This window comes from Gossypium hirsutum, chromosome A11 (assembly GCF_007990345.1).
Source record: "Gossypium hirsutum isolate 1008001.06 chromosome A11, Gossypium_hirsutum_v2.1, whole genome shotgun sequence".
NCBI lineage: Eukaryota > Viridiplantae > Streptophyta > Magnoliopsida > Malvales > Malvaceae > Gossypium > Gossypium hirsutum.
In genome coordinates, this window is record NC_053434.1 from 13,317,126 (window position 1) to 13,333,441 (window position 16,316).

The 16,316-nt window shown below is 33.8% G+C and overlaps 2 protein-coding genes across 3 annotated transcripts; both read left to right on the forward strand.

Moving 5' to 3' along the window:
• The first annotated feature begins 1,087 nt into the window (after positions 1-1,087).
• LOC107923080 (serine/threonine-protein phosphatase BSL1) lies at positions 1,088-8,007 on the forward strand. Of its 2 annotated transcripts, none has more exons than XR_001691506.2 (21): positions 1,088-1,686; positions 1,785-1,845; positions 1,962-2,040; positions 2,141-2,220; positions 2,318-2,412; positions 2,841-2,940; positions 3,041-3,110; positions 3,454-3,555; positions 3,644-3,725; positions 3,814-3,966; positions 4,831-5,017; positions 5,123-5,321; positions 5,400-5,564; positions 5,641-5,879; positions 6,297-6,381; positions 6,480-6,578; positions 6,655-6,854; positions 6,937-7,012; positions 7,205-7,340; positions 7,402-7,563; positions 7,656-8,007. XR_001691506.2 is itself a non-coding variant. In XM_016853294.2 (21 exons), the coding sequence occupies exons 1-21, from the start codon at positions 1,482-1,484 to the stop codon at positions 7,737-7,739; spliced, it is 2,637 nt and encodes an 878-aa protein (XP_016708783.2). In that variant the 5' UTR covers positions 1,092-1,481; the 3' UTR covers positions 7,740-8,007. The 2 variants fall into 2 exon arrangements, 1 of the variants encoding a protein (XP_016708783.2); XM_016853294.2 differs by having other exon boundaries at positions 1,092-1,686; positions 7,424-7,563.
• A 6,347-nt stretch (positions 8,008-14,354) lies between these two features.
• Positions 14,355-15,825, forward strand: LOC107924318 (gibberellin receptor GID1B-like). The gene is given in 2 exon segments (NM_001327238.1): positions 14,355-14,398; positions 14,811-15,825. Coding segments are annotated over 2 exon segments (1,035 nt in total). The 5' UTR covers positions 14,355-14,359; the 3' UTR covers positions 15,807-15,825.
• Positions 15,826-16,316: the final 491 nt, after the last annotated feature.

The following is a 16,316-nucleotide window of genomic DNA, read 5'->3' on the forward strand; positions in this document are numbered from 1 at the left end:
AGACCTATTGACCTGGAATAGTTGAACTAAATTTTTTTAATTTATTTTTTGATGTTTTATTTATTTGAGCTAGACAAAACAATCGAACTAGAAAATTGATGGTCTGGTCGGTTTGACCACCGATCCGATTATGAAAATATTGGTTAGAATATGGCATTTTGATATACGCTAATAGTTGGATAATGAAATTTTGGTATGATAAAAATATTAAAAAAAAAAAAACTAGTTCAACTACTAGATTTCCAAGTCAACTGGTCTAATGGATTTCTCTGGACTAATACCCTTGCTGATTTTAGTCTAACTGGCCTAGTTCAAGTTTTTAAGTTTATTTAATAATTTTTATAAGTTTATATCAATTTTAATATTTTTAAAATTTTTATAATTCTTTACAAATTTTTTATTTATTTAAGAATTCTAATACCTTTTTAATTTTAAATATTTTAAATAAGTTTATTAATTTTATAATTTTTTAGAAATTAGTAACTTTAATAAATTTATATCAATTTTAATATTTTTAACATATAATATATTTATTTTATTTTCTAATTTTTATGATTTTTAATTATTTTTATGAAAAAATATTAGATTAAACCCGAAGGTGCCAAATGTCATCATTTGATTGGTCTGTCAATTTATTTTAATGGTCAACATGACCAATGACAAAAAACATTAACAGAGAGATTTATTTGATTATTTTAATTAACAACAAAAGTTTAATATAGTGCGTATTTAGTACAAGGACTTAATTAATTTTTTTTTTAAAGATTTGTTGAGATATAAACCTAAATTTTATATTTTAGAATGTAATGATGAATAACAAAATGGGTTATTGATGAAACGTTATACGACAAAGGGTAGTAGTTTTTAATAAGTAGATTGGTTTTTTTAGAAATAAATATTTTTTTATAAAAGTATTAAGTAAAAATTTAAATTACACATGTTTGTATTTTTTAATTTAATGAATTTGACTCATTTATGTGACTCTATAAGTATTTTATATTATTATAGTAAATAATGAATACACCGTTACTGTAAAAAAAAAAACACCCATTAACTATATATATGTGGCGCGGGCAAGGAGAAGGAGATTTCAATTTCAGAACAGAGCACCATTTTTGTACGAAGGCAGCCACCACCGTCCACTTATTAGAAAAAAAACATATAATTATCTTCCACACTCAAATTGTATCTCAATTTTAATTAAAATGAAAGAAAGAAAATAGGTTATCCAAGAAAGGAATTCCGATCTTTTGGGTTCTTTTCTACAGGAACAATTGATTGATTAATTTCTTAAAATAAAAAAAATAAAAAAAAAGACGAGAATGAGGTTCCCCAGCAAGAAATCTGGGCCCACCATGGAGCTCCGATGTTTGGACTATCGATTCTTTTGTGAGTGCTTGTGTTACTAGATCTGAGGATTGAAGGTGTGAAAATTATTTGCATTGCAAGTGAGGGGTGGGGTGGGGTGGGGTGGGGTAGGGATGGGTTCGAAACCATGGCAACCCCCAGCTCCTACTTATCGGACTTTGGAGACTTTTTGGGACACCGATGAAGATGCGCCTGGTCCCAGATGTGGTCACACCCTTACCGCCGTCGCTGCCACCAAGACCCAGGGTCCTAGGCTTATTCTCTTCGGTGGTGCCACCGCCATTGAGGGTGGCTCTTCCTCTTCTTCTCCCGGAATCAGTTAATATATCTCCCCACAACCCTGTTACTACTTTGTATATGGATTTTTAAAGATCTCAAATACATTAGTTTTCCTTCTTTTTTTTTTCTGTGTTTAGGATTGGCTGGTGTAACCAATTCAGTGCATTCTTACGATGTTCTTACCAAAAAGTGGACAAGGTTATTATTTCCCTGATTCTTCATTCTCTTTATTATTATTTTTAATTATTTTTTTAAAAAAATCTGAGCTGGAAATTTAAAATGATATTTTGGACGGTTTTAATTGAATTATGCAGAATAAGACCAGCTGGTGACCCGCCTTCTCCCAGGGCTGCACATGCGGCAACTGTTGTTGGCACCATGGTTGTGTTTCAGGTGCCTACACTGCAAAATGAACTCTAAAGAATATTGCCTTTGTATCATTTATTTTTTTGGTTTATTTTCTTTTAACTTGTTATTTATTTCTGTTGGGTAGGGTGGGATAGGTCCAGCTGGGCATTCTACTGATGATCTTTATGTGCTTGATCTAACTAATTATAAGTTTAAGTGGCATAGGTGAGTTTAAGTTCTATTTCTCATTGTAATTTGTTGTTTCTTCATAATAATCTATTTCTTTATTTTTTTTTTGCTTTTGGTGGTTTTCTTTGTCTAGAGTGGTTGTGCAAGGGCAGGGTCCTGGACCGCGCTATGGCCATGTCATGGATTTGGTTTCCCAGAGATATCTTGTCACTGTAAGCGGAAATGATGGTATGAACATTCAGTTTCTAGCTTTATCCCGTCTATCTTTTTCTGTATTTCATTTTTGTAGAAGAGACCAGCATGCGTTGAGCTTGGAATGCTTGGTATGAAGAATCGGGAATGAAGCTATATGTCTTGCTCAACTTGTTCTCTCTGTTGATTACTCTTCAATCCTCTATAGTTATAGGCAATATCCTCACATTACTAAGCCTTTTTTGGAAGTACTGGATGAAACACGGTTGCTTTATATTAGTATTCAATAAGATTGCGGTTTAGTATAAAAAGGAATACATACATTACTTGTCTTGTTTTTTGGCAACTGAGATTGAAGCATGGTCAATTGTGTGCATTTTCATGTTTGTCTGGTGATTTTTCTCTTGCTCTTCTTTGTTTGTTTGCATTGAAATCCGAACAACAGTTCTTTTATTTCTAAACAGGAAAAAGAGTTCTTTCCGATGCCTGGGCTTTGGATACTGGCCAGAAACCATATATATGGCAGAAGCTAAATACTGAAGGTGATAGACCTTCTGCTAGGATGTAAGTTCATTTATTGTTAACAATATACACATTCTATTAATGTGTGTATATTTCCACAATCCGTGTTTTAAGTATTTGCATTATTTGTTCCACTCTTTAGGTATGCAACCGCTAATGCTCGCTCAGATGGTATGTTTTTGCTTTGTGGTGGAAGAGACTCTTCTGGGACGGTACGATCTACCCTCATGTAATATGTGCTTTATGCCTACCTTTGGCGGTAAAACAGATACTCTTCTTACTTTTGGTTGGCTTAACTGTTGATGTCAAATGTCTTCTAGATCGAGCATATTCATTACCGTATGCTAAATGTTTAGCATAAGTTGTGATGCTTAATTTTTTTTATTTTAAATAGCATATATCCATGTGACTATTAGACTGAATGATCTAATTTCTTCTCTTATTAACATTCTATACCAATATATAATTAGGCATTGAACAGTCTTTCTAGGTGGTGAGTCGGCTCTCAGTGTGAGATGCTGTTTTTCAATTGATAGATTAAATTTTCTTTTACAGCCTATGGCAGATGCATATGGACTGCTTATGCATAGGAATGGTCAATGGGAGTGGACTCTTGCTCCTGGAGCGGCCCCTTCACCAAGGTACCAGCATGCTGCGGTAAGTAGATGCCACAGCTCTTGAATACGGTAGCTATGAATGTAATTTTGTTTTATAAACAACCAACATGATTTTTGCATGCTATTAGGTTTTTGTTGGTGTGCAATTGCATGTTACCGGGGGTGCTCTTAGAGGAGGACGTGCAGTAGAAGGGGAGGCAGCTATTGCAGGTAAACTTTCGATTGTCATCTCAAAATTATTGCCCACATTTTGAGTTAGATGTATTTCAATTTTATTTATATTCGTTCTGTTATGTAGTACTTGATACTGCTGCTGGAGAGTGGTTGGATAGGAATGGGCTTGCTAAGGGACATGATGAATATGATGCTTCTTTGGAACTTATGCGTCGTTGTCGCCATGCATCTGCATCTGTTGGTGCTCGAATATATGTTCATGGTGGTCTTAGAGGAGGTAAAGATATTAAAATCTATCTGAAAAGCAGCATGCATGGACCTGTCTTAGTAAATGGGTTTTGTTTTGACTAATTAAGGTACTAGTAAAAGAGCAATTAAAGTTTAAGTTTTAGAAGTTTGACCTCATTGATTGTTGCAGTTGTAAATGATAAAACTAGAATAAATACATATGAATAAGGCTTCATATATAGGCTCTATTGCTATAGTGGTCATTTTTTGGATTGCCATACAGCTAAGAAGTTAAGAGGCCACTGATATTTTCTGCTTTTGATTGGTATATATTACCTTAGCGCGTATGAATACAAAGGATCATATTATAAGTACGTGTTTCATTGTGTATTCAATTACTTTTTCATGCCCATTGTTTTCATTGGGTTGCTGCAACAACTGGGTTTGAAAATTTACATTTGTGCAGGAAATCTTAAAGAATAGTTTCCTCTTGTTTTGGCAGTTCCATCACTGGAGCAATTAGCTTTTGTTGGTTTGCTACAGAAGGAACTGCTATGGGCAGTATGGGAAACAGAGCACAGGAAGACATTGGTCTGTCTTCCTTTGGCTCGTAGGTACTAAGAACTTTATTATAAATTGATTCTTGGACCAAAGGAATGCATGCTTGGCTGCATACTTAAAATAAATATTTGTATCTAAAACTATGCACACATTTTTCTTACAGCTATATGACATCTCTCCTCTTTTTAGTGACTGATGACGCCCTACCTTGCTTTTGAATTTATTTCAGACTGACAGTTATAAAATCGAATTGTTTATGCTATCTTACGTGTTCATTTTCATTTTTTGGGGGGGTTACACTGTTAAATTCTTTTTTGTATGATTATGTCCTTAATCATTTAATTTTCTACAGATACACTGTTGGATGATTTCCTAGTAGCAGAATATTCACCATTCCGGTCTGACATTAATTCTCCTGTATTAAACCCTGAGAAAGTCTTAAATATTTCCGGCCCCAGATTCAATAATGAATCTAATTTCACTTCATTTGAGACAACTTCAGATGATGTTCCAGATTTCCCTTCAGCTGGGGGCATGATGTATGACTTAATAATTTTTCTCTCCCTCTCTCTCTTTCATGCATGTGCGCATGCTAATATAGACACCATGGGATTATTTGTTTATGATGGATCTTTATGATATAGTATGGATGAATATTCAATGGAGAGACTGAAGGAGGCTTCTGTTGCTGAAGCTGAGGCAGCAAATGCTGTATGGCAAGCTGCACAGGCTGCATCTGCTGTTCCTTCAGTAGTATCTGTATCTGATGAAAACTCACATGCTGCTGAAACAGCTTCAGATGCTAGTGAAATTGAAGCTGATGTTCGCCTTCATTATAGAGCTGTATGTATATTCCAAGTCGTATTTTTGAATGGTTTTCTAGTTGTCCAACCACAGTATTCTAATGGTTTTCTTCCACAGGTTGTGGTTGCTAAAGAGGCTGTGGGCAACCTCGGTGGGATGATTCGACAACTATCTTTGGATCAGTTTGAAAATGAGAGCAGACGGATGATTCCTTCTAGTGATCTATCCTATTCTGCGAAAAAGTTTTATAGACAAAAGTCTCCTCAAGGCTTGCATAAGAAGGCAAGCATATCGGAATTTATTTGCTTTTCATTTTAGCTTTTTTTAAAAGTAGACTAATTTTATATTTCTCTTACAGGTTATTTATACACTGCTTAGGCCCCGTAATTGGAAAGCTCCAGCTAATAGGAGGTTTTTCTTGGATTCTTACGAAGTGGGCGAGCTTTGTTTTGCTGCTGAACAGATTTTTATGCAAGAACCCTCAGTTCTTCAGTTGAAAGCTCCTATAAAAGTCTTTGGTGACCTTCATGGACAATTTGGTGATTTGATGCGTCTATTTGATGAATATGGGTTTCCTTCAACTGCAGGAGATATTACGTAATTTTAATAGCTTTGTTGCTCATTCAAGTTAGATAATTCATTGTCAATTATCATAGTTGAAACTTTAGGCCTATAACGATTACTTGGACTCGAAATATCTAACTAACATATATATATAAAAGGTAGTTAAAATGTTATAAAATCTTATAAAAAATAGTTAAAACAGGATGTCAAAACCCTACCCCGACCCAAACTTGAAAATTTAATTGAAAACCCGACTCACTCTCGAACCTTATTTTTAACAAAAAGAACACCTATATAGGATTGGATCAGGTCGGAACCTGTCAGGCTCTGATTATTTTGTCATCCTTAGTTAGACATAGGTACTTCAAGAAAAAGGAAGAGTTGGAGCAACATAGCTAGTTCTACATTTTTTTCCCTAAAATTGCTTAATCCTTGTATTTTATATTTTAGGTACATTGATTATCTGTTTTTAGGAGACTATGTTGATCGAGGACAGCACAGCTTGGAGACAATAACATTGCTTCTTGCTCTTAAGGCAATCTTCTGGATCTATAAGCTTTAGTTTAACTAGAGATGTAAACGTTTTGCTATTTCTTAATGAATTCAATTGTCTTGTTTATGATGATTATGCAGATAGAATATCCTGAAAATGTTCACTTGATTCGCGGAAACCATGAGGCTTCTGACATAAATGCACTCTTTGGTTTCCGTATCGAATGCATCGAGAGAATGGTCTGAACGAGTGATCAATACATTGATTAATTAACTTTTTATCCATAGAAAAATATGCTTATTTGTCTACTTTTAGGGGGAGAATGATGGTATATGGGCATGGACACGGTTTAATCAACTATTCAATTGTATTCCACTTGCTGCTCTTATTGAAAAGAAAATTATCTGCATGCATGGTGGCATAGGAAGATCAATACATGCAGTTGAACAGATAGAGAAACTTGAGCGGCCAATAACAATGGATGCAGGATCCATTGTTTTAATGGACCTGTTGTGGTATTCCTTCTCTGAATGTACTAAGTTCAATTGATATACATATTTCTCGAGACTAATTTTGGCTATCCTTTTGCCTATTTAGGTCTGATCCAACTGAAAATGATAGTATAGAAGGTTTGAGACCTAATGCCAGAGGCCCCGGTCTTGTCACGTTTGGGGTATGCATCTTATTGGCTTTATGTGTAAAATAGTTTATCGGTTCTTATATTTAATGCATCAATCGAAAATGAAGAAAAGGCAAGGAAAGTATTGTGCATTTGATTGAATCTATTATGGTATCTCATATCATGCTAGATATCTTTTATTATACATGCACACGAACCTACATTGATTTCAGTCGTCACATGCAGCCTGATCGTGTGGCGGACTTCTGTAAGAAAAACAGGCTACAACTTATTATAAGGGCTCATGAATGTGTAATGGATGGGTTCGAGCGATTTGCTCACGGTCAATTGATTACTCTTTTTTCTGCAACAAACTATTGTGGTAAGTAAACCACTTTGAGTAATATATCTTGTCGGTCTGGTATTTTCTGCTACCTAATCAGGTGTATATGTAATAACAACCAGGTACTGCAAACAATGCTGGAGCTATATTAGTAGTTGGTAGAGGATTGGTTGTAGTCCCTAAGTTGATCCATCCTTTGCCACCTCCTATTCATTCTCCAGAGGCATCGCCGGAGCGTGTTGGAGATGATGCATGGATGCAGGTACTTTTTATAAACTTCAGTGCATAAAGCAATATCTTCAAATTGCATGTACATCAATAATACATACATAAAATGATTATATTGCACTACAGGAACTGAATATCCAAAGACCACCAACACCAACTAGAGGTCGTCCTCAACCTGAGGTGGATCGGAACTCACTTGCATATATATGAATGATGTCAGAACCTGATGACTTTCTGTAATTTACGAGATTAAAGATCGATTTTCGGGTAATGAGAGTCTCAAGAAGTATAATATCAAACCACTTCCGTACACCATGTATTCGTATTCATGTTGGCAGTAGAACAGTGCAGAAGATGAGTAGAAGCTCTAGGTTTGAACCGGTAAATGTAATATACATGCATATAGTTTTATTAGTTCATCAAAGGGTTGGTATGGCATTTTTTTTTTCATTGTGCAATAATACAGGTAATTTAGTCAGGGTTGGGCCAAAATATTATTATTTTTATCATAACCTAAATGGTGATTCATCTAAGGCTTTCAATTGCAGGAAGCAAATTTTGATTCTTGATTTTAACATCGTGACGCTGTTAGTGTAAACAATAAAATCTTTTTATTCTATATAAGTTTGTCATTACATTGATGAGTTCATTCTGTCATGTTACTTGCCTTTTCTTCCTCATTCCACCTTCTATATTATTGAATTTGACTTGTGAACCCATTCAACTAATCCTTAACTAAACCATTCATCTCTCTCATGGGACTTGCACCTACAGTGTCCTTTCTCTTTTCACACCATCAATTAACTTCACTTTTGCCTTTCATGGGAACCCGTTCTTTGTGCTTCCTTCCACCATCTAACTCATCACCTTCCTTTCCTAACTCCTTCGTTATTAATTTTAGTGTCATGCACCTTAGCATTAAAGTTAAAAGGTAGTTTTGAAAATTTTAATATAAAAAATATTTCATTACAAAAGTAAGATTATAAAGTAAAAGATTTAATAAGAGAAAGCATTTTTCAAGAAATCAAAAAGCTGAAAAGGTTTCCTTTTTAAGTTCTGGTCAAAATCTAAATTTTAAATTAATGTTTAAATTAAAAAGTTGTTAATCTGATTATAGTTTTTTTTCTTTTTGATACAATACCTAGAACATTTTATAGCCCTAATAAATAAAAACTGTCCCCCAATGCAATATGATTGCTGAATTTTGAATTGAAAAGGATTGATTTGGAGGCAGCTAAGATAAAATATTTGTTATTTATGGGGTATAATTCTTCCTAACTTTTAAATAGGATGATAATGTGCTTCAGCGTATTCAAACCCATGTCATCTTCCATTGATAACAATATCGATACCAATTGAGCTAAGACTCAATCGATGATTACCAATTTTTTTTAAACCACCATTAAATTGGATATTAAAATCCTTAATTTATAACTCAATCTTATCCTTAAAAGAAATAGGACATATTCTTAACTAACAATATACATTTTTTAAAAAAAAATTGACAATGGAAGCTTTCAAGTTTTTTTATTTATGGGATAAGAATTCAATGTTGGTTTGAACAATATAAAAAGAAAAAAAAAAGGGTGAGAGTGCATGTGAATCCTTTTTGTACATTGAACACTTACCCACATATAAATACACTGTACTTCTTCACAGTGTTAGGTATTCAACCTTTTTTGCTTTCTTTTGGGGATATAACTTGTTAATCATCCACTTGCTACTTGTTTAACTATCAATTAATCAATTTGTTTTATATATTAAATGTTTAAAGTTGGTACCAAACACATATACTTTCATTATTCCACATTTTTGTTTTCTTTAATATGTAAACAATATTTAATTTTTGTTACACATATATTATACTCTTTATTTTGGGTTTTCTTTTAATAAAGAAAATAATATTAAAAAATTCAATTTTAAATTTAATCAAAATTCAGTTGTACTATGTAAAAAAAAAAAACTAAAATGTGAAGAGAGATTTAAGATTAGTAGGTTTTTAGATAACCGGTACTGGTCATGCCTGCACATATGCTATTATAATTATTTATTATTGCTCAATCTTTTTGATAAACCCTAAGTCTTTCAATGGGCGAAAAGATGTTTGATTTCAGTTTTGACATGTTTCATGACTTTTTTTATATAATTTTAGTTATCATTTTTAATATATCAATGAAAATGCTATTTTGCTTTCTAGCGTATAAAAAATAAAATGTTAGTATTTATATTAAATTATGACACATTTACGACTCACGTCACTCTACATTGACAACAATATTCATATCAATCAAATTAAAACTCAATTGATTGATAAAAGCATTATTTAATAAAGATTGTATTCATGTCACTAAATATAAGTATGTGATAATATTCTAAATTTATAATATATAATTTTGATGATATGTTGAATAAATTTATTTTAAGTAATGACTAAGGGTGGGTTTGGATAGGCGTTGGAGTGCTGTGTTTAGTTTACTTTTTGTCTCGCGCTATAGTATCGTTATAGTATCTAATTTCATCGCTATCGCTGTTTTTACACAACTATAGATAAACACACCGTCCATCCAAACTTACCCTAAACCTCTTTATATATGTTAAATTATAATAAAGTTAAATGCTCTGTGATTTCTTTTCCAATGGATCCCTTACCTTATATATTTGTTGAGTACAAAATATCAACAAATAACACGAATCATGTCTTAACAAAAATTTTGTATAAGAAAACTCATAAAATTACTAATATTCCATATAGTATTGCAACAAGATAATTTGTATTGAAATACCTTAATTATGGTTTAAACGTATAAATTTTATGATTTATATTCGAGGTTGGTAATTATTTCTCTTAACAATGTTAGTTTCAAAGTTTAAATTTGTATTCTTCCTTTAGGAATATAATTTCATTGTTACACCCAACACTTAATATAATGTAGAGGTTTTGAAAGTCATAGAAACGACCACAAAAAATGTTTTTTACTATAATAATGCAAAAATAAAAATAAAAAAATGAGACATGTTCTATATTATTTAAGAGAATATTATATTTTTTACTGTAAAATTAGATGCTGTCAATGTATCACGCGACATCGACTATAAAAAAAATTTTAATAAAAGAGGAAATAATAATAATTAAAAAAGATTTTAATGTAAAAAGGGGTGAAGCCAAAATGTCAAACAACATCCCCTTTTCTCCTCCCGACTTTTAGTTTTGTTTTTTAATTTCGGGTGGTTGTGGTATAATTTTAAATTTCATACATCTATTTTATGAAAATTAGAAGTTAGTCATTTTATTATCATAATTAATAAAATCATCAATTCAACAATTTAAATGTGATAAATTAGAAAAAAATCCATAATTCAAGTTTATATGTTTTAATCAACAATTGGATTAGTTCTAATAACGTATGAGGATTTAATTTTAACAAATTAAAGTAAAGGGATTAACCTCTCAATTTTTTTTATAAAATAAAGAGATAAAAATCCATAATTAAACCTTTAAAACATATAAGATATAGAAAGATCATTAAGACATGAGAAACACATACAAACATAGGTAAAAAACCCAAACGTGAGAGGATGATAAAGCCTTAACAATAATACAAATAACAACATTTAAATTTAAACTATACTTAAAATAGTGAACACTTTAACTATCACGGATCCTAATTATTCTTGGTACCATAACTAATTATATTAATTTGATGGGAATTGAATAGAGAGAAGCAGCCGAAAGGTATTCCTAGATGCTGCTAGTTTGTTGACCTAACGCAGAAGCGGCCAAAACACTGGTGGGTCGCTCTTTAATTTTACTTTGGACCCCTCCCCCCCAATTTCACAAACAAACAAAATAAAAGCTTCCCCGTCAAAACAGAACCGTAGAGGGCGACACCCGGTCTAAAGCTATGCTACACGATAATACATATTATTACAAACCAAAAGCAAGTATGTTTGGTACGGGTTGTGCGTGGCACATGTTTTAGCCACTTTCCTATAACGACACTTATTATTAATTAATGTCTTTGTTATTACCAGAATTAACCCCTGTTTCGTTAGGTTTTTTCATAATCAGAAAACATCAAAGCTGGCATGTGAATGCTTTCAATATCAATACTTCTTTTTCTTTACATATATATATTTATATTTTAAATTAATGTTTCACGTTAATTCATTTAGTTAAAAATTATTAATTAATTGCATTTGTAAAATTGTCTGTTTGTGTTTTGGATGGATTATTGACGTTTTGTTGAATAGCCAATGTTGAAGCAGATAGCCTACACACGTAACACATGTCAATTAAAATATTTAACATCAATTAAATGTGTTTGGTTTGCACGCATTCTCCTTTTATTATTATTTTTTTACAATTTAATGATTATATAAATAAGAAAGTAATATATTTTAATTGAGTTAAAGACTTAATTAAATTTTGTCTTTTATTATGTTTAATTTTGAATATTCTTCTCATCGTTTCGTCACACCATCATCACCATGAATATTTTAAATAAAATGTTTGCATTTTACGCTGCATAGGCAGCAAGGAGAAAACCCCAATAAAGTCCTTCTTATTAATATTATTGTTATTCGCCACTAAACTCCCGATGCGCCTTTGAAAATTGAACCATGTAAATCATACAACCAGCTAAATTAACCAATAAAATAAAATAAAGGTAATGTCACATAAATCTCGTTCTAAATCTATATATGGTTATATTCTATTCATTACTGTACAATTTATTTTCCTTTGTCAATTAAATAAGAAAATAAAAATAATATTATATTGATTAATTTTGACTTGATTCAATTCAATTTAATTATAAAAAAATAATTATAGTTATCATAATTAAAATTAGTTTAAATTCAAAATACTATTAATTTATATAATAAAACAATTAATTTGTTCTCATTCTTAAAAAATTAGAGAGTACTCCCACTTAAAGAGAAACCGAGAAAAATATATGTTTTAATTCTTAGATATTTTAATATTTAATTAATCGCGATGAAATTGGAAGTAGAATCCGATTGGGTGAGGAGCCTCATCTGCCTTGCAACTTTATCCAATAATAAAGTAGCCGGCGGTTTCTTTCTCGTTTGTTTTGTCAACAGTTGTTTTAAGCTAACCGACATCATAGCTGGGAATTGGGATCTTTTTACATCAAACAAAACCAACGGCCAAGATTCACTGTCAGGATCCACTCCAGTGATGAAGATAGCTCACGGGAGAAAATCTACCAATCAATCAAAGCTCCAAAGTGAACACGTGGTCCGGAAAATAAGAAACCAGTGTGGGTGACGGTTCCACTCAAATTATTATTTTTAAAAAAATATTGGCTCTTTGATCATCATCGTATCAACTTGTTTCAGGAAGGAGAGCTTTGAGGGAAGTATTAACGTGGGGCCCTCAAATAATGTTAGATCCATGGGCATGCCACGTGTCTCTATCCCCCCACGCTTGATAGATATACACACACCTCCCATGGAAATACGACAAAATCCAAAGCCCACACATTAGATGAGATGACATCAGAAAGGAGGCAAAAAAAGAAAAGAAAAACCCAAAAAAGATAATTAATAATAGTAAAAAAAAAGAAGCAAAAGCCTCCTTCCTTCCCAGGCTGACAAAAAACATGCCGCCACGCGCTTTCCACTACTGGACAAAACACGGTTCGCTCTCAGTGGCTGTTTCGTGGTTTTGATCGTGATGTTGAGGGTACTTTCGGGATTTTTCGCATTTTGGGCAAAAAACAATTTGTCGCCACGTACCTTGGCGTCGGCCGCACGCAGGAAACTCTTGTCTCCTTTTCATTTGTTTTTATTTGAGAAAATTTTCCCTTCATTACAGCTATTCCCACTTCTAGGTTTTATACTACCACCACTGCCCCTTTTTTTTCACATCAATTCCTCATTTTTATTTATATAATAGTGATAGATATTAAATTTATACATAAATTTTAATTTTATGAAATTATATACATTAAATTTTACTTTTTGTTCAAATATATAAAATTTATTTTTAAATATATCCAAAGAAAGAAGGGATGGACGATAGGCATAGCCTCATAAAAATATATTTCGACTTTCATACTCATAAAAAACATCATTGTAAAAACAAATAATAAATTATTAATAAATCTAAAAAAACTAACATAAAATAAGTTTAGTTTATAGAAGAAAGCAAATTTGAGAAGGCTAGGACCCTACATAAACAGTTAAAATCGGCCGCCCCATTTTGTCGTCTCTTTCGTCTCCGTCCTCCGACTCTTTTTTTTTCTTTTTTCTCCTTTGACCCTCCAAAAATATTTCCCCTTCTCTCTCTCTCTCTCTTTATCTTATGTACTTTCTTTAACTCGTGTATATATATATATTTGCTTTTTCTCTCTTTTATTTCCCGTCTTTTTCTTCTATTTTCTTGGTGGTTTCGTGCTTCAGAAAGGAAGTGTCTCTTCTTGTTTAGAAAAAAAAAACCCCCAAGAACGAGGAATCAATCAAAAAGAGAAGAGAGGTGTCACGGTCGTAACGAATGCACATGTGCTTAGTTTTCTTGAGGCTTTTATTCGCTCTTTGCTTCTCCCCTTTGAATCTGCTTCTACTTTTAGAAAATTTCCTGAATTCTCATCTTCTAGCCCCGTCACAGACTAATACAAAGAAAAGACACCCAAGAGCAGAAAAGGAGGGACAATACACCTATGCGGTCTTGCTTTAGTTTCTTGCTACTATGAGGCTGTCTTTGTGAAGATTGGTTTTGTTTCCTCGGTGGGTTCTTTTTCTTGCATCTTTTTTTCCCTTTTTTGTTTTCCGTCTTGGGGGTGTTCTGAGTCTGGTTTGTTTGAGCCATGGCTGGTAGCAATGAAGTCAACCTCAATGAATCCAAGGTATTTTCTTTCGTTTTCTTTTTGGATAGACAATTGGGGTCCATTTCGAAAATTAACAGGTGATTTTGTTTGTTTCAACAGTAATTTTTTTCCCCTACTAAGTAGATGCTGTGGGAGATTTTGACTTCCATTTCGTGGAAACGATAACTTTTTTGTTAAAAAAATTCTCTGTTTATGATTTGATCTTTCTTTTCAGGAGTGATGTTGGGTTAAAACAAATTTTGTCTAAGTATGAGCTGTGGATTAATTCGTGGGATTGTGCTGATTTTATGATTTATTCAGAAACGTTCATGTTGGGATTTCATTTATTTTCTCTTCCTTGCAGTACTATCTGTCTTTTCTCAGTTTCCAAATTGATAGTCAAAACTTCTGATCGCTTGAAATTTTGGATTTTATGTAATTTCCTTTGCAGAGGGTTGTACCGTTGAATACCTGGGTCCTCATTTCTAATTTCAAGCTATCGTACAATCTACAGCGCCGTCCAGATGGAACCTTCAACAGAGACTTATCGGAGTTCCTTGACCGTCGAGTACCTGCCAATATCAACCCGGTCGATGGGGTCTTCTCCTTCGATCATGTCGACGGAGCCACCGGCCTTCTTAACCGGGTTTATCAGCCATCTCCCAAAAACGAGGCTCAGTGGGGCATCGTCGACCTCGAGAAACCTTTGAGCACAACCGAGATCGTTCCGGTCATAGTCTTCTTCCACGGCGGGAGTTTCACTCATTCCTCCGCAAACAGCGCCATCTACGACACCTTTTGTCGTCGCCTCGTCAACATTTGCAAAGCCGTCGTTGTGTCAGTGAACTATCGCCGATCGCCCGAACACCGATACCCTTGTGCGTACGACGATGGTTGGGCGGCTCTAAAGTGGGTTAAATCAAGAACTTGGCTTCAAAGTGGAAAGGACTCCAAAGTGCACGTGTACTTGGCTGGCGATAGTTCTGGTGGCAACATAGCTCACCATGTTGCGGTGAGAGCAGCAGAGGCTGACGTTGAGGTACTAGGCAACATTCTCCTTCACCCAATGTTCGGTGGGCAGATGAGAACGGAATCCGAAAAGAGATTGGACGGCAAGTACTTCGTGACGCTCCACGACCGCGATTGGTATTGGCGAGCTTATCTACCGGAAGGCGAAGATCGAGACCATCCGGCTTGTAACCCGTTCGGGCCAAGAGGTCGAACCCTTGAAGGTCTCAAGTTCCCGAAAAGTCTGGTAGTCGTGGCGGGTTTGGATCTGATTCAAGACTGGCAATTGGCATACGTTGAAGGACTTAAAAAATCGGGTCAAGAGGTGAAACTCCTTTTCTTAGAGAAAGCCACTATCGGCTTCTATTTCTTGCCTAACAACGATCACTTCTACTGCCTCATGGAGGAGATGAACAACTTCGTTCATTCCAACTGTTAATACCACTCACCCTGCGTAGTTATAACCTCTACTTAACCATACGTAACAAAAGTTCCTTTCCCCCTTTAAATGTTTTTTTATCAATGGTGTGTAGTTATAAGCTTGTTTTGTGTTCTTACTTGATTACTACGTTTCGTTTTTTGCGGTGGCGGTGGCCGATGAGCACCAACCAGATACAAGGAAAAGGGCCTTTCTCTAGTTAGCTTCCTGCCTCAAATAACGGGAAGAGAGAAGTGTTGGGGGGGGGTAATGCTGGGGTGGCTTATTGTGTTAATTGGTAAATTCTTAAAAGCACTAATTTCAGAACAAGGAATGGAATTTCATTTTTCTTTTTTATATATGTGTATGTGTTGTCTTGTAATGAAGTTGTATGTTGATGTTATACTTGTACTATGTGTTCTAAAGGTAATATATAAAAGATTTTGTTCTGTTAACATTGCTTTCTGGTCTGGGTATCAACAACATGTCTTTTAACGAACATCCAATGTTTGTGGAAATGCTGAGCCATTC